This window comes from Nyctereutes procyonoides, unplaced genomic scaffold (genome assembly GCF_905146905.1).
Source record: "Nyctereutes procyonoides isolate TBG_1078 unplaced genomic scaffold, NYPRO_anot_genome, whole genome shotgun sequence".
Lineage (NCBI taxonomy): Eukaryota > Metazoa > Chordata > Mammalia > Carnivora > Canidae > Nyctereutes > Nyctereutes procyonoides.
The window spans coordinates 28245951-28268006 of NW_026575052.1; the positions used below are offsets into that span (position 1 = coordinate 28245951).

The 22056-nt window shown below is 37.6% G+C and overlaps 1 protein-coding gene across 6 annotated transcripts in view; it reads left to right on the forward strand.

The window, feature by feature from the left end:
• Nucleotides 1–22056, forward strand: part of GFM2 (GTP dependent ribosome recycling factor mitochondrial 2) — a 63655-nt gene that overhangs the window by 20758 nt on the left and 20841 nt on the right. For all 6 annotated transcript variants that reach the window (XR_008665248.1, XR_008665249.1, XM_055331440.1 and 3 more), the window contains 9 exons: nucleotides 674–762; nucleotides 9130–9218; nucleotides 10759–10819; nucleotides 11264–11443; nucleotides 14987–15067; nucleotides 17118–17266; nucleotides 18503–18643; nucleotides 18728–18827; nucleotides 20834–21023. Coding sequence is in view for 4 of the 6 variants with exons in the window: in XM_055331440.1 (XP_055187415.1) it covers nucleotides 674–762; nucleotides 9130–9218; nucleotides 10759–10819; nucleotides 11264–11443; nucleotides 14987–15067; nucleotides 17118–17266; nucleotides 18503–18643; nucleotides 18728–18827; nucleotides 20834–21023 (1080 nt within the window). In the remaining 2 variants the exon portion in view is untranslated. The remainder of the gene's footprint in view (nucleotides 1–673; nucleotides 763–9129; nucleotides 9219–10758; nucleotides 10820–11263; nucleotides 11444–14986; nucleotides 15068–17117; nucleotides 17267–18502; nucleotides 18644–18727; nucleotides 18828–20833; nucleotides 21024–22056) is intronic.

The window sequence follows — 22056 nt, forward strand, 5'->3', positions numbered from 1 at the left end:
TTCCTGCTCAGCAGGATGTTCCTCCCCCCGCCAACCCATTCCCCCTACTCGTTCCCTCTCTCTCTCAAATAAATAAATCTTTAAAATATATATGTAAGGTAAAACTTACCATCCTAACCATTTTTAAGTGTACAGTTCAGTAGTTAAGTATATTTACATTGTTGTAAAACTGATCTCCAGAAGTACTTTATCTTTCAGGTCTGAAACTATGTATCTACTATACACCTACTCTTGTTTGTCCCCACCTCCTGTTCCTTGTAACTACCTGTCTAACTTTTTTTATCTAGGAGATTAATATTTCATATAAGTAGAATCATACAGTATTTGTCCTTTTGTGATTGGCTTTTTTTGTTTAGCATGAAGTCCTTCAGAATCCATCTGTGTTGTAATATGTGAAGATTTCCTTCATTTTTTAAGGCTGCATAACTACATTCCATTTTACATATATAACATATTTGTATATATACAAAACTTTATATGTATACCATTCATCCATTGATGGACATTTGGGTTGTTTCCACCTTTTGGCTATTGTGAAAAGTGTTGCTATGAACATAGTTTGCAAATATTTCTTTGATTTCTTTTTCAGTTCTTTTGAATATATACCCAAAAGTAGGATTGCTGGATCATGCTTTTTTAAAGATTAAGTGTATTTTTCTCATCTTTTTCTTAGGTCATGTGGACTTTACCTTGGAAGTTGAGCGCTGCCTTAGAGTGTTGGATGGTGCAGTAGCTGTGTTTGATGCTTCTGCTGGTGTAGAGGTAAAAATACTGCCAAAGTAAAGTGAAGCTACAATAACGTGATTATTTTTTTTAAAGTAGAATGTATCAGATTTAATTAACTATAACCTGATAGGGGTTTATATAAATCAAATTATGGTGAAAGAATTGGAGTTTAATATTGTAGTATGATCTGTATGTGATCTCAGATGTTTCATAGTAAAAGGAAAGTTTCTTTTCTGTAGGAAATAGGAAAGTTGTGGTTAGAACTATGATGGGCTTGAGGTTCTTCTACCTTACTTTCAAGCTAACTAGTTAATCTGCCACAGTTTTATGGCATGGTGGCAGAAGACAAAAGACTCTTGAGTCAGAGACAAAGAACTTTATTAGTCACAGAAATAGCAATGAAATAGCAATAGCCAGAGTATCAATATTATCTTGCATTAGTTCCCTAAGCCCCAGTTCCACAGGATGACCCAAAGGGAGCCAAGTGATAGCTGCACATACAGGGGTTGGAAAACACATATATTTTATAATGGGCAGTAAACCTACTTGCTGTTTGCTCTGGAGACAGACATTATCTTCCAGGGTTACAAGCAAAATCGACCTTTCAATCCAGAGGGAGACACTGTCTCTGTCTTGCTAAGCTGTGGATTATATCAACATCTTTTAAAAACATAGTCCAGAACAAAGGCATTCACTGCCTTTCTTAACAAAATATGTAGAAAGGTTAAAAACCCATGAAGAATTATCTCCCAACAGTTAATACATATTAAATTATTTTTTTTTTAATTTATTTATGATAGTCACAGAGAGAGAGAGAGAGAGAGAGAGGCAGAGGCAGAGACACAGGCAGAGGGAGAAGCAGGCTCCATGCACCGGGAGCCCGATGTGGGATTCGATCCCGGGTCGCCAGAATCGCGCCCTGGGCCAAAGGCAGGTGCCAAACTGCTGTGCCACCCAGGGATCCCTACATATTAAATTCTTGAATAAATCTTAAAAATGGATTTATAATAAATTATACTGGGGTTATTTACACACTTTTTAGCTGATATCTATCTCCCATTTTTCTTAAAATCTCAAGATTGGCTCCATGTTGAATATAGAATCATCTTCAGCTCTTCTAATTTTAAAGTTTTACTAAGAATGATACCTTAATTAAGTGATCACAATTAACATAACTCCAAATGATACAAACTGACACCATGGGCTTCCTGATAGGATGCACTAAGAAGGACACAACTTTACCAATGTTATATTCCTGACACACTGCTTGGCCCCAATCTGATCATGAGAAGACAGATGAATTTAAATTTAAAGACATTCTGTAAAACAGCTGGATGGGGCTTTTCAGAAATTGAAAAAAAAAAAAAAAAAAGTAAATGCAAGGAAGGTGAATGATTGGGAGTAAAAAGTTGAGGTACTGTTTTGGTTTATTTTTTTATTTTATTTTATTTTTTTTTAATTTTATAAATTAATTTTTATTGGTGTTCAATTTACCAACATACAGAATAACACCCAGTGCTCATCCCGTCAAGTGTACCCCTCAGTGCCCGTCACCCATTCACCCCCACCCCCCGCCCTCCTCCCCCTCCACCACCCCTAGTTCATTTCCCAGAGTTAGAAGTCTTTATGTTCTGTCTCCCTTTCTGATATTTCTCACACATTTCTTCTCCCTTCCCTTATATTCCCTTTCACTATTATTCATATTCCCCAAATGAATGAGAACATACACTGTTTGTCCTTCTCTGGTTACTGTGGCCAAGTTCAAAAAGGGTGTTGCCTGAGTTCTCCTCTGGGATTTTGATGGAATCTTGTCTCACATTTAGATCTTTCATCTATTTTGAGTTTATCTTTGTGTATGGTGCAAGAGAGTGGTCCAGTTTCATTCTTCTGCATGTGGATGTCCAATTTTCCCAGCACCATTTATTGAAGAGACTGTCTTTCTTCCAGTGGATCGTCTTTCCTCCTTTATCGTATATTAGTTGACCATAAAGTTCAGGGTCCACTTCTGGGTTCTCTGTTCTGTTCCATTGATCTATGTGTCTGTTTTTGTGCCAGTACCACACTGTCTTGATGAACACAGCTTTGTAGTACAACCTGAAATCTGGCATTGTGATGCCCCAAGCTATGGTTTTCTTTTTTAAAATTCCCCTGGCTGTTTGGGGTCTTTTCTGATTCCACACAAATCTTAAAATAATTTGTTCTAAGTCTCTGAAGAAAGTCCATGGTATTTTGATAGGGATTGCATTATACGTGTACATTGCCCGGGTAACATTGACATTTTCACAATATTAATTCTGCCAATCCATGAGCATGGAATATTTTTCCATCTCTTTGTGTCTTCCTCAATTTCTTTCAGAAGTGTTCTATAGTTTTTAGGGTATATTTTGAGAACCATTTGAATGGTAAATGGTTCTCCAACCTTTTATTTGCAGGTTGTAGGTGTCCTTCTGTCTAAAATGAGTCTCTTGTAGACAGCAAATAGATGGGTCCTGCTTTTTTATCCAGTCTGAAACCCTGCGCCTTTTGATGGGGTCATTAAGCCCATTCACGTTCAGAGTTACTATTGACAGATATGAGTTTAGTGTCATCATGATATCTATTTAGTCCTTGTTTTTGTGGATTGTTCCACTGAACTTCTTCTTAAAGGGGAGTTTTAAGAGTCCCCCTTAAAATTTCTTGCAGAGCTGGTTTGGAGGTCACATATTCTTTCAGTTCCTGCCTGTCTTGGAAGCTCTTTATCTCTCCTTCCATTTTGAATGAGAGCCTTGCTGGATAAAGTATTCTTGGTTGCATGTTCTTCTCATTTAGGACCCTGAATATATCCTGCCAGCCCTTTCTGGCCTGCCAGGTCTCTGTGGAGAGGTCTGCTGTTACCCTAATATTCCTCCCCATGAAAGTCAGGGACTTCTTGTCTCTTGCTGCTTTAAGGATCTTCTCTTTATCTTTGGAATTTGCAAGCTTCACTATTAAATGTCGAGGTGTTGAACGGTTTTTATTGATTTTAGGGGGGGATCTCTCTATTTCCTGGATCTGAATGCCTGTTTCCCTTCCCAGATTGGGAAAGTTTTCAGCTAGGATTTGTTCAAATACATATTCTGGCCCTCTGTCCCTTTCGGCGCCCTCGGGAACCCCAATTAAACGTAGGTTTTTCTTCCTTAGACTGTCATTTATTTCCCTTAATCTGTCTTCATGGTCCCTTAATTGATTGTCTCTTTTTTCCTCAGTTTCCCTCTTTGCCATTAACTTGTCTTCTATGTCACTCACTCGTTCTTCCACCTCTTTAACCCTCGTCGTTAGGACTTCTAGTTTGGATTGCATCTCATTCAATTGATTTTTAATTTCTGCCTGATTGGATCTAAATTCTGCAGGCATGAAGTCTCGTGAGTCCTTAATGCTTTTTTCTAGAGCCACCAGTAGCTGTAGAATAGTGCTTCTGAATTGGCTTTCTGACATTGAAGTGTAATCCAGATTTTGTAACTCTGTGGGAGAGAGGGCTGTTTCTGATTCTTTCTTTTGAGGTGAGGTTTTCCTTCTAGTCATTTTGCTCAGTGCAGAGTGGCCAAAAACAAGTTGTATTGGAACACGGGGGAGTATCACTGGTCCGTCTAGCTGGTCTTCTGGGGGAGGGGCCTGCTGTGCTGATTTTCAGGTGTTGGCACTTGGGGGAGCTGCTCTGCCCCTGCCTGCTGCCGGGCTCAGCGGGGGTTGTTTACCCCGTGGGGCCCCAGGAGGAACAGCAGCAGTTGCTATGGCAACTCTGGAAGCCTGGATTTAGCCTCCGCAGGAACTACGGACTACGGGCTCGGGGCTCTCGGTTCTCGTCTGCTGGGCCTGGAGGCTCCGGGGCGGGGCCGCTGATCTGCTCAGCTCGGGGCAGGAGCGTCCTTGCTGTCCTGGGCCCTCCCGGCCTCTGCCTGTCCCGGGGGAGGCCGGATCCTGGGCTGTGTCCCGGTGCCCTGTGCTCCGGGGCCTGCGCTGTTGGATTCGCGCTCCCGCCCGCAGCCCCTCCGCAGCCCCCCGAGCCCCTCTGAGCTGCTCCGGTCCCGCCATGCGCTGCAGCCCTTAGGGAGCTCGGAGCACTCTCCTGCGCTCGCAGGTGTCTGTTAGTGTCCCTGGGAGCCCGAGGGCATCCCCGCCCTTCTGGGTCCTGCTCCACCTCCCTGCGAGCCCCTTTCCGCCCGGGAAGGTTGTTGCAGCTCCTGCTTCCTCCGGGACGGGGCTCTCCTGTCCTGGGGACACTCGCCCCGGCCTCAGCCCGGCTCCTCGCGGGGCCCCTCCCCCTCGGAGGCCTTTTGTTTTATTCTTTTTCCCCGTCTTCCTACCTTGATAGAAGCGCGAACTTTTCTCACTGTAGCGTTCCAGCTGGTCTCTCTTTACATCTCAGGCCGAATTCGTAAATTTTCAGGATGGTTTGAAGGTTATCTAGGTAATTTGGTGGGGACAGGTGATTTGGGGACCCTGCTCTTCCGCCATCTTGCCCCCTCCCCACTGTTTTGGTTTAAATGATTCTAAAGATAAAAGAAGGGGTGCTTGGGTACCTCAGTTGGTTAAGCATCTGCCTTTGGTTCAGGTCATGATCTCAGGGTCCTGGGATTGAGTCCTGCATTGGGCTCCCTACTCCATGAGGAGTCTGCTTCTCCCTTTTCCTCTGCCCTTCTCTACCCCCACCCCACCCCCACACTTGTGTTTTCTCTAAAATGAGTAAATAAAATCTTTTTAAAAAATAGAGATACCGGGGATCCCTGGGTGGCTCAGCGGTTTAGCGCCTGCCTTCAGCCCACGGCGCGATCCTGGAGACTCGGGATCAAGTCCCACGTCAGGCTCCCTGCATGGAGCCTGCTTCTCCCTCCTCCTGGCCTCTTTCTCTCTCTATCATAAATAAATAAACCTTAAAAGAAAAAAGAATTTGCTTTAAAAAAAAAAAAAAAGCAAAAACAAACAAAAAAAAAACAAAAAAAATAGAGATACAAGAAAACTAAATGTAATATGATTTTTTGGATCCTGGATCCAAAACCAGAAAGTTAAAAAGGACATCATTAGGAAAACCAGAAAAATTTTAATTTGGCCTATATGTTATTAGAAAAAAGTATTGAGTTAGCTTAAATTTTTCTGAATGTGATCATTGAAAATTGTTATGTAGGGGAATATCCCCATTTTTAGAAAATACAGGCTGGAGTTTTAGTATCAAAATGTCATGATACGTGCATCTTAATCTAGTGGTTCACCTTCCACCCACACATACACGTATATTGTTAGTTTGGGTACTTTGTGCAGTAGATGCCAAGATAGGGTTAGATATATAGGAGATTTACTGGGGGAAATGCTTGTGCAGAATAAAGAAGAGAAAAGAGCAATGGGAGAGAAGAGTCACACCACAGGGCATATCTGACATCTGTCCATTAGGAGACCATAAAAGAAAGTTTGGGTAGGAAGAGGCTCAGATTACAGTGTAGTTCCCAAAAGGGTTTGGTGAAATTGATGGGGAATCCTCAAGCCAAAATCACCTGTTGGAGAAGTCCCACATGTCTTTTTTTTTTTTTTTTTTTAAGTTCCACGTGTCTTAAAGGAATAGCTTACATTAGCGTTTCTGCTGTACTCAGCCATTAGCTGGGCTTTGGGAGACCATGCTGTCGGTTAATTATGCTCTTTGTTGTAGATCCAAATGGCACACTCCCATAGTCACTCATGTAATGTGTGTATATGTACATATTTTTAAAAAAGGCAAGTGTGGCAAAGTGTTCATATGTGGTGAATCTAGATGAAGGGTACAAAGATGTTTATTTAATTCTTTCACCATTTTTTATAGGCTTGACATTTTTTTTTAATGAAAAATTATTGGGGGAAATAATACAGTTATTGAAAGCCTCACCTGACGACTCTGGACAAGCAGTGATATTTGCTTGATCTAAAGCCTGACCCTGAGGTCTGAGGTTGATTATGCATTGTTATTTCCATTTCTTTCTGAATCACTTCATTTCCTAATGATTGTGTTCCTTCTGTCATTATGACTCTTGTAAATTTCATAGTCATTGACAGATGGCATTTACAAGATTGAAAATGTTGGAATAGAAAGTTTCTGAATTTGTGACACAGAAACCACTTATTTGCTACAACGGTAGGTGGACTTTTAGCTAGCAGGTGTTGACGGGAGTTTTTGTTTATTTTTTAGTATCTTTTCTTAGAAAATTTATAGTGTACCTTTCCCCACCTCACCATACACAACGATTAACTTGGAGTGCATCGTAGTGTTAAGCTACATCTGTATAACTTCTAGAAGAAAAGTAAAATTTGTTTACAAGCTTAGGGATAGGTTAACAGTTTTTAATGACACAAAGCATAAAGAACACAGAAGAAAAGTTGATTCATTGGAACTTACCAAAATTATATCTTATTAAAACGAAAAAAATTAAAAGGTTGTAGGCTATGAGAAAATTTGTCATGTTAGATAAGTATTGTATGAATGTTAAATTTCCAAGAGTGTTTTAACACTACTGAGTATGTAGGACAATATCATTGTTTTAGGAAGTATGTGCTGAAATTTTCACAGTACATGGGTATAATAAAGGACTTGTATCCAGAATATCTGAAGAACTACAAATGAGTGATAAAAACTAACAACCCAAGAAAAAAAAAGGACAAAGGACTTCAGTGGATAGTTCACCAAGGAAGATATATGAATGGTCCAATGAGCACATGAAAAGATGGTCTGTCTCACTGGTTGTCAGGGAAATGCAAATTAAAATTACAAAGAGACAATTCATACCCACAGGAATGGCTAAAATTAAGAATAATGATGGCAAATATTGGTGAGGATGTGGAACAACTCTTATACAGTGTTGGTGGGACTATAAAATATTAATTATACCTTAGAAGATTAGCAGATTGGTTTTTTTTTTTTTAAGATTTTATTTATTTATTTGACAGAGATACCACAAGGGAGAACAAGCATGAGTAGTGGGGAAGGGCAGAGGGAGAGGGAGAAGCAGGCTCCTCACTGAGCAGGGAGCCAGACACAGGGCTCATGGGATCATGACCTAAGCCAAAGGCAGATGCTTGACTGAGCTACTGAGGCACTTTGGTAGTTTCTTATAAAGTGAAATTTGCACATGTCCTTCGACTCAGCACTTGAAACTCCTACATCTTTATCCAATAGAATGAGAACATTTGTCCTCTAAAGACTTGTTCAAAATGTTTATAGCAGCTAAATTCGTAATAGCCCTAAACTAGAAATAATCTAAGTGCTCATCCACAAGCAGATAGGAAAACCAGCTGGCACATTTATACAAAAGAATTTAGCCAAAAAAAAATAAGGAAGAGAGAAAGAAAAAAATGAACTGGTATACCCGACAATATAAATGAGTATCAGAAACTTTATGTTGAGCAAAAAAAAGCCGTTATTTATGAGATTCAAAACAAGGGAGAATGAATCTGGTGACAAATATGACAACAGATTGTTATTGGGGGATAGAGCATAAGAAAACTTATGTTCCATATTTTGATTGGGATAGCTATACTAATCAGAACTCACTGTACACTTAAGATGAGTGTTTTTATTCTATATAAATTTTAATTAATAAATTATAAAGTGGCTTCTATTTTAGCTAATGTCATTACATTAGCCTTTTTATGCTGTTTCAGGGCTTTGGGATTCACTAGGCAGAGATATTGTAATAGATTGGAACTATTGAAATATATTTTAAAAAAGTAGAATTAAAAGGAGTGAAATAGAAAAGTATATGAGAATTGCTACTTAGAAGTACAGTTACTGGGGACACTTGGGTGGCTCAGTGGTTGATCTTCTGCTTGTGTCTCTGCCTCTCTGTCTCTCATGAATAAATAAAATCTTAAAAAAAATACAGTTACTGGCTTTTTTTTCTTCTTTAAATCCTCTTTAGTTTACAACAACATTCACACATCACAAATACATGTTTTTATTGCAATAGCATTTTTTTAGTACACTCCTTTTAATGACACAACAACTATATGAATTAAGACAAAAGTCCATATTTCACAGGTCAGCAAGCTTAGGAGTTCAGTATTATTTGATCTGTACTAAGTAAGGTGAAACCAGACAAAAATTACATTTTTTAATTTTAAGGCATCTTTCCATGACTCTCTGTACCTTCCAGATGTATTGTTCTCTTTGTGTAGCAACCTAAATCACCCAAATTAGTATTCTTAGTTTGAAGTTTGCTCTTCATCAGACCTCATTACATTCTTAGCTTTGTTAGCCTACTAGCAGCAGAGTGACTGCCTCTAGAAGTGTGAATGCAACAGGACTAATTCTGTGCTAGAACAGAGCCCAATTCCATGTTATAATAGTTTCTTAGATCTGTTTGTTCCATACATAGTAACAGTTATTTTTGTCTAGTATGAGTATTTCTTCCTTTTTCTTTGCTTTAGGCACAAACTCTCACAGTATGGAGGCAAGCTGATAAACACAAGGTACCTCGAATCTGTTTTTTAAACAAAATGGACAAAACTGGAGCAAGGTATTTTAAGTGTTGTGTTTTCACTTATTAAAGTAGAAATACACTTTGAGCTTTAGTGGACTATAACTTAAATTTACAAACAGCTGTTTCCTGTAGAGTATAAATATTCCATGGAATCTCAGTTCAATCCCATTTTTAAAAAGTTTCAAAGCAGGTAGTTCGTGGCTTGAATAGCAGTGTGGGATTAATAGAGAGCTGACAGGTGATGAATCATGATTCTAATGCAGAGAGGCTGTATCCTATTTTCTAGAATCCTGACAGTGATGTCTTGCTGATTCCACTGGTTCTGTCTAGGGTAGTATTATATAATCACTGTTTTGCTGAAGGCTATGGTGCTTCTCATCATTGCTAAAGGTAGAGGATAGATGATTATTTCCTGTCTCCTGATTTTCCTTAGTTACTGGCTAATGGACTCTCCCTTGGCAACTGGGAGAGAATATAGATGTTTTAAGACCTGCATATAGGGCAAAAAGGTTAATCCTGAGATGTGGTGGTAATGCTCAAAGACTCACAGGATGCTAATCCAAAATGGATAAATGGTTCTGAGGAAATGAGAATTCAGAGAATCAAGAATATTAAGAATTTTGGGGAAATGTGATGAGAGAGATCTGGGGTGTCTGGATGGCTTACATGGTTAAGTGTGTGCTTTTGGCTCAGGTCATGATCTCCACGTCCTAAGATCGAGCTCCACGTTGGGCTCCCAACTCAGTGGGGAGTCTGATTCTCTTTCTCCCTCTGCCTCTCCCCCAGCTCATGTTTTCTCTCTCTGTATCTTTGTGTCTTTAATGAATAATAATAAAAAAAAGATCCTGGTCTGTGATACAAGAGTGGCAAAAACAAAGCATAAACTATCCTTCTCCTAAAAGCACGCAGTATGCTTTCTGTTTAATTCTCTACAGTAATTCTAAAACTGATAACGTGATACTAAGAATGCCTAAGATAAAGGCATAGAAAAATTAGGCTGCCTTTTGGAAAAAAGGTAGCTGTTTGTGATAGCAAGTTGTTGGAATGAATCATGGACTTGTAATCACGAATCATGCATTTGAATCTCCTAATTGCAATTTATTATCAGTGACCTTAATCAGTTTATTGAATCTTAATTTCAGAGTATAAGTGAAGCTTACAGTAGTACCCTGGATACCTGTGTGGCAGGATTACAGTAGATACTCAAGCACTTTTATCTGAAATTGACATTGAAAGTTTTTTCAACATATTGTTCTATGGAAAACTGTTAAATGATGAACCTGAAAGACAGTACAAAGGGTTCTAATTTTAGAGAACATTTTTAAACCTGTTTTAAGAATCTTAATGTTTTTGTTTTTGTGTTTTTAAAGATTTTATTTTTATTTATTCATGAGAGATAGAGGAAGGCAGAGACACAGGCAGAGGGAGAAGCAGGCTCCATGCAAGGAGCCGGACATGGGACTGGATTCTGGGTCTCCAGGATCACACCCCGGGCTGAAGGTGGCACTAAACTGTGGAGCCACCTGGGGTGCCCAAATCTTAATGTTTTTAACTCTAGTTATTTTGCTTTCTGCAGTTTTAAGTATGCAGTTGAAAGCATCAGAGAGAAGTTGAAGGCAAAGCCTTTGCTTTTACAGGTTGGTTGATAAATATTTGGTTGATTAATAGCAACTCCAGGGGCACTTGGGTGGTGTGGTTGGTTAAGTGTCTAACTCTTGATTTCGGCTCAGGTCATGATCTCGGGGTCGTATGATCATGTGTGGAGCCTGCTTAAGGTTCTTTCTCCCTCGCCCTCTGCCTCTCCCTCTGTGCTGGCACATGCTGCCTGTGCTCACTTGCTCACTTGCTCGCTCTCTCAAAAAAAAAAACAACTCTACATTTCCTTATCAGCTTGTTTTATTGCGACTTACATATTTCTAAAACTATCTCACATCTTTTTTGAAAGAAGTTGGCATAAAAATAAAGACTGTGGTAATAATGATAATAGACAGTTGGGGGAAAGTAGAGAAAGATCAGTTTTATCAGCACCAGTGCAATTCTAATTGAGTGGTCATTTAACAAAGTTAATCTCTGATTTGCAGTTACCACTTGGTGAAGGCAAAGCTTTTGAAGGAGTTGTAGATGTTGTAAGTAAAGAAAAACTTGTTTGGAATCGCAAATCAGAGGATGGAAAAGACTTTGAGAGGAAACCTCTCTTGGAAATGAGTGATGCTAAACTGTTGAAGGAGACAACGGAAGCAAGGAATGCCTTAATTGAACAGGTGAAATAAATACTTTTATTTGTATACATATTTAGAAACTTTAGAAATATTTCATATATTGTGAAATTTTATATAAAATTGCATATGGGATAGGAAGTATACTGAATAATAGAATGAACACCCACATTTGCACCATCCAGGTTAAGAAATAGAATATTAGCAATACTCTTGAATCTCTGTGTGCCATTTACTATCTCTTTCTTTTCCACTAATCATTTACACCTGTCACCACCAGTATCCTGACTCTAGTGTTTTTCTTTCATTGCTTTGCTTTTTACTTTACTACAAGTGGATATATTCATGAAGGACTTAATTTTCCATGTTTTTCAACTTTTCATAAATGAAATGATGTTGTTTGTACTCTATAACATTTTGTTGCAGATTCATTCCTGTTATGTGGGATTATGCTTCATTTTCAATCTTTTACAATGTTCAAGAAGTAATATACCACAACTTACTGTCTGTTCTTCTGTGGATAGACTTTGAGGTTATGTATTTTTTGCTGTTTGAAATAGTATCGTGGTGAACATCTTTGTAGGTATCTCCTTGTGCACACGTGAAAGAATTTGTTTAGGATCACACCTGGGAATGGAATTACTGAGTCAAAAGTTGTGTCCATCTTTTACTGTATCAAAAGTCACAGTAACTTAGAAAATTTTAAAATCGTTAATTTTATAGTTAATAAAGAACTCTGGACCTCATCCACCCTCAAGGTTTTTTTTTTTTTTTCTTTTTTTAAGATTTTATTTATTTGAGAGAGACAGTGAAGTACGACAGGGGGAAGGGCAGAGGGAAAGGGAGAAAAAGACTCTCTGCTGATCAGGGACTCCCTCATCACCATGACTTAGGGCTCAATCCCAGGACCCTGAGATCATGACCTAAGCTGAAGGCATATGCTTAACAGACTGAGCTATCCAGGTGCCCTCACCCTCAAATTTTAATGGAAAATACTAAGATTCTTAATACTTATAATATTTATATAGTACTGTTGGTATATATAGATTAATAAGTAAAACATGCCTTAAACTCTGAATCTTCTGGTAGAGAAAAATATTGGAGTCCAAACTACTTTATTTATTTATTTATTTATTTATTTATTTATTTATTTATTTACTTACTTACTTACTTACTTACTTTATTTATTTATTTATTCATTCAGAGAGAGCAAGAGAGAGGCAGAGACACAGAGGGAGAAGCAGGTTCCATGCAGGAAGCCCGATGTGGGACTCAATCCTGGGTCTCCAGGATCACACCCTGGGCTGCAGTCGGTGCTAAACCACTGTGCCACCGGGGCTGCCCGATTTTTTTTTTTTTTTTCTAAATTAAACTGTTCAGAATAGATCCTCACACCATTTTCATTCATCTTTTGTATGAATTTATTTTTTGAAGTAATTATTTTCCATTATCCTACATAATAATCATTAAATTTATCATTAACAGGATGTCAATTGTTGTTACTTTTATTATTGGGTAACAGTTACTGAGGGCCTATGATGATCTAGCTTAAGTGTTTTACATTATAATTTAATCCTTAAATAAGTTGTTACACAGCTAAAAAGTAGCAGAGCTGGAATCTAAACCCAGGACTGTCTGCATTTGGAGGTAGAGCTCTTAGCCACTTTGCTAAACCACTTCTCTAATTTGGGAGGCCATAAACATAATGAAAGTAGAATTCACATTTATTAATAAATGGGTACCTAATTGGTTCCCCTTTGAGGTTTTCTTTGTTGTCTATGCATGTCTTAGAACATGATGGTATAGAATGAAAATAAAATTTGAGACTATACAAAATAATAACGTGCTAATTACAAGGAATATATATATAGGTATGCAATTAGAATTTAAGACCACATTACACCCATTAGGATATCTCCTGTGAAACCTCCAAATCAGAAGAGTGCTGGCAAGGATGTGGAGAAACTAACCTTTGTGTACTGTTGGTAGGAATGAAAATGATGCAGCCACTGTGGGAAATGGGTGGGTGGGTGGGGGGGTTACTCAGAAAACCAGAAAACAGAATTACCATATGATTTAGCAGTTTTACTTCTGGATGTATAGCCAAAAGAATTGGAAGCAGGGTCTTGAAGAGATAATTGAACATCCTTATTCATAATGGCCAGAAGGTGGAAGCAACGCAAGTGTTCATCAATAAGATGAGTGAATAAAATGTGGTATATACATATAATGGAATACTATTCAGCCTTAAAGAGGAAGGCTGTTGATACATAGTACAATGTGGATGAACCTTGATGAAATTATGCTAATTGAAATAAGCCAATCACAAAAACAAATACTGTAGTGATTCCACTTTTATATGAGGTATTTACGGTAGTCACATTCATAGAGACAGAAGATAGAATCATAGTTGCCAAGGGTTAAGAGAGTGGAGATTGAGGAGGAATTTGTTGCATGGGACAGATTTTTTGGTTTTGTGGATTGGAAAAGTTCCAGAGTTTAGTTTTACAACAATGTGAATATATTTAACACTATTCAGCTGTTCAGTTAGAAATGGTTAAGATGGTAAATTTTATGTAATGTTTATGTTATATTTTACCACAATTAATTTTTTTTAGAGAGTAAGATTAATGTGGACTAGAATCAACTTCCTGTGTTCTGGAGGTGAATAGTGATAATTACTGTATACTTATGTATGTCCTAGAAAGAGGATTTGGTTATTTAATCCTTGTCCTATGAGGTAGGTACTAGTATTATCTGCATGCATAACCAAGGTAAAGAGGGATGATGTAACCTGACCTAAGATTTTGAACAAGTTAGTAAGTAGTGGAGCTACTCCAGAAGCTGTGTTTAACCATCATATCTGCTGCTTTTCAGTAGAATGATTAGTTATGTTTCTACAATAGTTAGCGGTTAGAAGTGTGTTTTTCTCCCCCAAGTTTGAATGTTTTGCTCCCTTGTACTTTCACAAACTTTTGAAACTTTTATTAAAGTTATTGTCAGCTGAATTCTATTTCATACAGGCAGATGATTAAGAACATGAATTAGATAATTGCATTTTTATTGCTGAAATGATGCCTTTGATCCCTACCCCACCCCCAACTTAAATCTGTTCCCTCAGCGCAGGATTACAGTAAGAAGAGTTATTTTAATTGGAGTGCCTTAGGAGATGTGAACATTTATAATCTGAAAGGACTACCAGGTGAAACTTTATGAACTAAGACTTCCAAATTTATCTAAAAACAGCAATCCATCATATATATTATCACTGATGGTAAATTTTGTATCTTATTTCTTTTGAGCACTCTGAGTAGATAGATAGCACTTTATTGACATACTTTATCTGGCTATTGCTTCCATGAATAATATAGGGAACTCATAATAGCCTATCTTCAGCTTTTAATCCCTTTTCCTTTCCTTTGAAAGAAGCACTATTTGTCTCCTGAGCAGATGTGGAGAGTTCCTTGACCTGGATAAGATAGATCATGTAGCTGTCTTGAAATATTTGGATAATGCACATTTATGGTATTTGGACTTAACAGCTGTGACAATAAAAGTAAGTTACAGAACTAAAACCTTTCTTTATAGGTTGCAGATTTGGATGATGAATTTGCTGACTTGGTTTTAGGAGAATTTAGTGAAAATTTTGATTTGCTACCAGCTGAAAAGGTAAATTTTACTCATTTGCTTTGAAATTTTATTAATTGGATGTGGTATGATTTTTGTCTCATGTGTCTTGTTTTTTTCAACTTTGCATAGCATTAGAAAGCATTAGGAGAACTTTAAGGTAAAGTCACTATTAATACAAGTACTTAAATAATGGTAATGATTTGCTTTTGTCATATATACTTTACAAAATCAGAAATTGAATCTTTACTGCTGTTGAGTCAGCATAAGCTAAATGTTCCTTCTTTGCAGCATTTTCATTGAGATCATTTTTCTAAGCAGCTAAGGTAAATTACAGGTAGAAATTTTGTATTGAAAATTTGTTTTATAGACTGCTGCAGTGATTATTTTTCTCATTTTTTCTGAATATGATTTAAGTTTTCTTGGAAGCTCATTACAGGTCTTTAATTTTTTGTTTTCTTTTCAAATACATTAAGCCAGACAATAGCCATGTTAAATAGTGGTAGTCATTGAATTAGGACAGATTTCTTCAAGCCATTTCTGTTATTTTCTGCCAGGAACCTTACCCCACAAATTTGACAAACTTAATTTTTAGTTTTCTTTGTGAAACAAGAGTTACACAGTTAAAGTTGGTTTTTGTTTTGTTTTGTTTTTTAAGTAAACTCTGTGACCAATGGAGGGCTTGAACTTAGGAGCCTGAGGTCAGGCCCTGAATGCTCCACCAGCTGAGCCAGCCAGGCACCCCCTGCAAGTAACATGTTTTTAGGTGGTGGTATGTGTAATGGGGACCAGGATGAGCCCAGCAAAATTACTTACTTTTCACAAAAGGAATTAAGAAAAACATGAGTCTCTAGGTTAATTTTGAGACCTTGAAGTTAGAAACGGAAAAAAGTATTTTTCTTTTGAATGCCTTAATTATAGAAATTATTTTTTGTTCAATGTTTAAATGTTAGGTATGATGTTTATTGTGCCTTATAGTCGCATAACAAGATTTCTGTTTTCAAAAAGCTTATAATCTGAGATAGAATTGACCCACCATGTCTCTTATCAACTTGCAAGCGCACCCAAGTTTTTCTTGGTTTTTGAGGTCTTTCAAATTTGATTTCCACTTTGATTTTTCATTTTTCTTTGGATTTGATTGGATGTGGGTCTAATTCCTTTGAACAATTATAATTCATAGTTACATTTTTAATTTCTGGTCAGTTCCTCTATTAGACTATAAATGCTAAATCAGAAGTATATTCAAGAAATATTTTTAGGGGATCCCTGGGTGGCACAGCGGTTTGGTGCCTGCCTTTGGCCTAGGGCGCAATCCTGGAGACCCGGGATCGAGTCCCATGTTGGGCTCCTGGTGCATGGAGCCTGCTTCTCCCTCTGCCTATGTCTCTGCCTCTCTCTCTCTCTCTCTGTCTCTCTCTCTCTCTCTCTCTCTCTGTGTGACTATCATAAATAAAAATTTAAAAAAAAGAAATATTTTTAAACCTACTTATTCGAAGTAATTTTTCTAGCTTCTGGGGATTTAGCAGTCTATGCCTATGTCTCTGCCTCTCTCTCTCTCTCTCTCTCTCTCTCTCTCTCTGTGTGACTATCATAAATAAAAATTTAAAAAAAAGAAATATTTTTAAACCTACTTATTCGAAGTAATTTTTCTAGCTTCTGGGGATTTAGCAGTCTATGCCTATGTCTCTGCCTCTCTCTCTCTCTCTCTCTCTCTCTCTCTCTCTCTCTCTCTGTGTGACTATCATAAATAAAAATTTAAAAAAAAGAAATATTTTTAAACCTACTTATTCGAAGTAATTTTTCTAGCTTCTGGGGATTTAGCAGTGTTTTTATGGGACTCGTTATAATGCTTATATGGATTTTGTATTCTAGTGGGTGGGGAGACAGACAATAAACCATAAATACATATCCAAGATACCAAATAGTGAATAATGTTATAAAGAAAAGTAAAGAATAATAAAGCCAGAAAGAACAATGGAAATGTGCTAAGTAGTTCTGTTTTGCATAGTTGTTGGGGAGGTCATCTAATTCTGAGTTACTTTGGTCGAGGCCAGTATACCGCACACAGAATACTTCTGTCTCTGCCTTATAGCTACAGACTGCAATACACAGAGTAACCCTGGCTCAGACAGCAGTGCCTGTGCTTTGTGGAAGTGCCCTGAAAAACAAAGGGGTCCAGCCCTTGTTAGATGCTATTACTATGTACTTGCCTTCACCCGAAGAGCGCAACTATGAATTTCTGTAAGTATGCACGTTAAATTAAAATCTTACATCCTTGAAAAAACAGGCAGATAGGTCTTGTTTCACAAAGAGTAGTTGAATCATCATTTTTGAGTAACATTGGTGAAGAATAAATTATAACTAATACAGAACTCTATGTTACTTGAAAGGGACATTTGTCATTATCTCTTGTAACCTGCTATGTTTACAGATAGAGGTAGAATGTGTGGCTTTTTTGCTGTATAAAAGTAGAAGTGTTTACTAAGCTGTCTTATTTTTTACAAAACAGTATAGTGGGGATGTTTGATAAATATTCTGTAACTATGTTTATACTAGATTTCAAGCTTTTTAATCTCAAAATACTTTGTGGCTATAAAGAAAGGTCATCGTTTTACTTGTTGCTAACAGCTTTGTACTTAGTGATAAATCCTCTAAAATCTGCGTGAGCATTGTACAAAATGGCAGTTAGAAATGGGCTTTAATCCTTTAAGTAGAGATGAATCACTTTACATGTCTCTCAGTTGGAGAAGCATTAATGGTAAAGTGATTATGAGCTTGGACTGTATGCTGTCTGGATTTAAATTCCAGGTCTTCCAAGTTATTTAACCTCTTACCTGTAAAATGGCAGAGAATATAACATATACAATAATATTTAATACAAGTGTTTCACCTACTTTGAGTCATGGGCTCCTTTGAAACTGAGAACAGGGAGCTTTTCCTTAGAAAAATGTGCCTGTTCATAAAATTTGGTAATTTCATAGGGATTTGGGTTTTCTGAAACTTACCAATGCACACTAATTTAAGGACATCAATCTGTGAGAATCTTGGTCATGTAAACAAGTTCAAGTTTATAGTGTGGATTCTGTGGTTATGCAACTGGAGAGAAAGTGGGAAGGAGTGAAAGTAGTAATTGGAAAGTACCTACCTTATATGTATACCGTGTGCAGGCTTTTGTGAGAAGTAGTATGATGTCCCTAGGTATACTTTCTGAGGAATTAACTCTATGCAGTGGAATTATTTGCAAGTAGAGGTAATATTTGTGAAAGGATCTATTATTTTAGTTTTGAGGAATAATTTAGTCCAGTGGAGGAAGGGAATTGTAGTCAGTACTGACATTATTTAATCAGTCTGAGTAGCTAAACTAGAAGATAAAAGGGATGGCATTAAGGTTAGGTTTGTACAATGATTCTGATATGATCTGCATAGAAACATGAGAAGTGTATTTTAAAGGCTTTTCTGTAATGTCTTAATATATAGGCAGTGGTATAAGGGTGACTTATGTGCCCTGTCATTTAAAGTTCTTCATGACAAGCAGCGAGGACCACTGGTGTTTATGCGCATTTACTCTGGCACGATAAAACCCCAGTCGGCCATCTATAATATTAATGGAAACTGCACGTAAGTAGCAGCTTAGGTTATTTTGTAAAATTGTACTCATTTCTTTAAAAATTCTTTTACTAATATGAGTGATGGTTTTTACAGGGAGAGAATAAGCCGTCTTCTTTTGCCATTTGCTGACCAACATATAGAAATCCCTTCACTGACCGCTGGTAATATTGCTTTGACAGTTGGCCTTAAACATGTAAGTGACCAGATGATTTCTCCAGGAAATACTAACTTAAATGCTTAGTTGAAAGCAGATATTTTGATGTAACAAAACCCCACAATCCAAATAGCATCAGCAGGGGGATAATGAATATTGTAGGCCTAGTCATCAATGTGGCTGAATTTCATAATAGAAGGAAAGAAGATTACAGACGACTATAAACAGTATGGAGTATATTCACATGAAGTTCAACTTCGAGTAAAATAATATACTATTCATGGTTACATACCTGTGTTATAAGTTTAATAAATATTTTGTTACTGGGTTTTCTCCTGTTTTGATCACTGCTGACAGTTTAACCTCATAACTGATCCAGATAATAACTGAAGATATTTTGCTAATGAAGGAAGGCTCCTTCCTGAGAAAAATCATTCCTGAGGGCAAGGATTTTAGTGTCTTTTCTTCTGTATCTTTAGTCCCTAGATCAGTGCATCACACATAGTAGGCAGTTCATAACTTTAGTCAGGTAAATGGATGAAAATAGTTGATGTTGTATGTGTTTTTGCTAGGTTAAAACTATAAGGACATTTCATTTATATATGGATTAAATTGAATACATTTTCTCATTAAACTTTGGTATATATGGCATTTAGGATAAACAGTGTTACTTTGAACATTTTTTAATCTCTTTATGATTAATTGACGGATTCAAGATCTTTTAGTATAAAATTTCAACAGTCCAGGGCACTTGGTGGCTCAGTCAGTTAAGTATCTGCCTTTGGCTCGGGGTCATGATCCTATGGTCCTGTGATCGAGTTCCACATTGGGCTCCCTGCTTAGTGGGGAGTCTGCTTTTCCTTCTCCCCTTATCCCTTCCCCTTGCTCACACAGTTTCTCACAAATAAAAATCTTTAAAAAAAATTAATAAAATCACCATAGTCCAAATATTGGACTTTCAGCATTGAAAATATCCTCTGTCTACCCAAAGGCAGGAGCTCCATGTACATATTTGGAGTTACACAAATACGTTTGAACTATTGCTTCAGTAGGAATATCTTTTTTTTTTTAAGATTTTATTTATTTATTCATAGAGAGAGAGAGAGAGGCAGAGATAGGCAGAGGGAGAAGCAGGCTCCATGCAGGGAGCCTGATGTGGGACTCGATCCCGGGTCTTCAGGATCACACCCCAGGCTATAGGCGGCGCTAAATTGCTGCCCCACTGGGGCTACCCGGGAATATCTTTACAGAGAAGGAAACTGGCACCCAACTTTATAATATTTAAGTTTAAAAGTGAAATTAGTTTTATTTATTTATTTATTTTTGAAATTACAGTTTTAAATAACTAGTCTATTAAGCTATCAATTTTGCATAGAAAATTCTGGTTTATTGCTTATTTTAGTTAATAGAAGATTTTCTGTAAAAGAGCAAAAAATTTTTTATATTTTTTAAAGATTTTATTTATTTATTTATTTATGAGAGACACAGAGAGAGGCAGAGACGTAGGCAGAGTGAGAAGCAGGCTCCATGCAGGGAGTCCAATGTGGGACTTGATCCCAGGACCCCAGGATCATGACCTGAGCTGAAGGCAGATGCTCAACCGCTGAGCCACCCAGGCGTCCCCAAAATTTTTTTTTATTGGTGGGAAAACTCTAGAATGGACTTCTAGTAGAACTAGCCTATTTTGCGCCTGATTGAAAATTTAGGAAGGTACATTTGTTTTACCAGATGAATTTTGGATGTGTGTGTGTGTGTTTGTGTGTGTGTGTGTGTGTGTGTGTGTGTGTGTGTGTGAGAGAGAGAGAGAGAGAGAGAGAGAGAGAGAGAGAATGTTTTATTGTTAGGATTTATTATAGCAGTATTTTGGATAGAATTTTTACTCAAATTTACCTATGCAAAGTTACAGCGAGTTTTATGAATTTGTATCTATTTTAAGTTCTGTTGAAAGTGTCACATGAAAATTTTTCCTATTTGGTGAATCTTGGTGGAAGCTGAGTGCTTGCCAAGAGCTTGTTTTTTTTCCAAGGCATCTTGTTTGCTTACAGACAGCCACTGGAGACACCATTGCCTCATCCAAGTCCAGTGCATTAGCTGCAGCTCGTCGAGCCGAAAGGGAAGGAGAAAAGAAGCATAGGCAAAACAGTGAGGCAGAGAGACTTTTACTGGCTGGGGTGGAGATTCCAGAACCTGTTTTCTTCTGTACCATAGAGCCTCCATCAGTGGCTAAGCAGCCAGGTACAAATAGTTTTGATGTATTAATTAGTGCTCTGATAATTTAGATAGAAATAGTTATGTTATGTCCTCAAAAGGTTTCTTACATGATTGACTTCAATTTTATCAGAATTTATGGATAAGTATTACTTGTGATTAGTCTCATTTATTATTTAAGATGCTTTGATTTTTACAAACTTATTTATTTTCTTAGATATTGGTCATTTTTTGCATATCCTGTTTTTCCTTACTCTTGTTCTTGTGGTACTGTCTGTGGCATTCTAAGTAACCAGCGTCGGGACTGCCTTTCCAGTTATATTAATAGACAGTTACCAATTCATAACTGATTCATTTTCTCATCACCATTTATAAAATACTCCTTTTCCTTTCTTCCTCGCCCAACCTTTAGAACTCAGTGAAGATATTATATACTCTGGTTAATGTTGTTTGACCTTTTTGAGTGTTGTGTACTTCATTCTTTAGCCTGTTTCCTCAGAAATCTTCAATGGCTCCTCATTACTTACAGGACAAATTCAGACTCCGTAATATGGTATATAAATATGATTTCAGCTGTATTATTTCCACTTAGCTTTGGCTACATATTACAGAAGCCCCCCAAATAACAGATATTTTAATGAAAAGTTTATTTCTCTCCCTTGTAAAATATGACTTGAGTTGGTAGCCCAGGGTCAGAGGGTGGCTCTACCAGGTCACTAGGCACCCAGCCTCCAGTTTTTCCGCCTTGACTCTGAGTGCATAGCTCCAGTCCTTAGTTACAGCACAATGGCTACTAGAGCCTTTGGCATCACGGAGGAGTTCCTGACAGAGGAATGGAGTAAGGAGGAAGAAGATGTGTTCCTTTTAAGATTCCTTCTTGAGTACTGAGGAGGAAAGAAAGGGGAAGATCCTTAGCCAAATTAGGGGTTCTAGTTCCTCACCTGTGGAACTGGAGTTCACATGAAAGAAGTCTGAGTACTGGTCTAAGACAGCCCCCTAAATACTGGAGGAAGCTAGGTCTCTGCTTCTCTAGTTGGCAAAGAAATAGCAATTGAGCTAA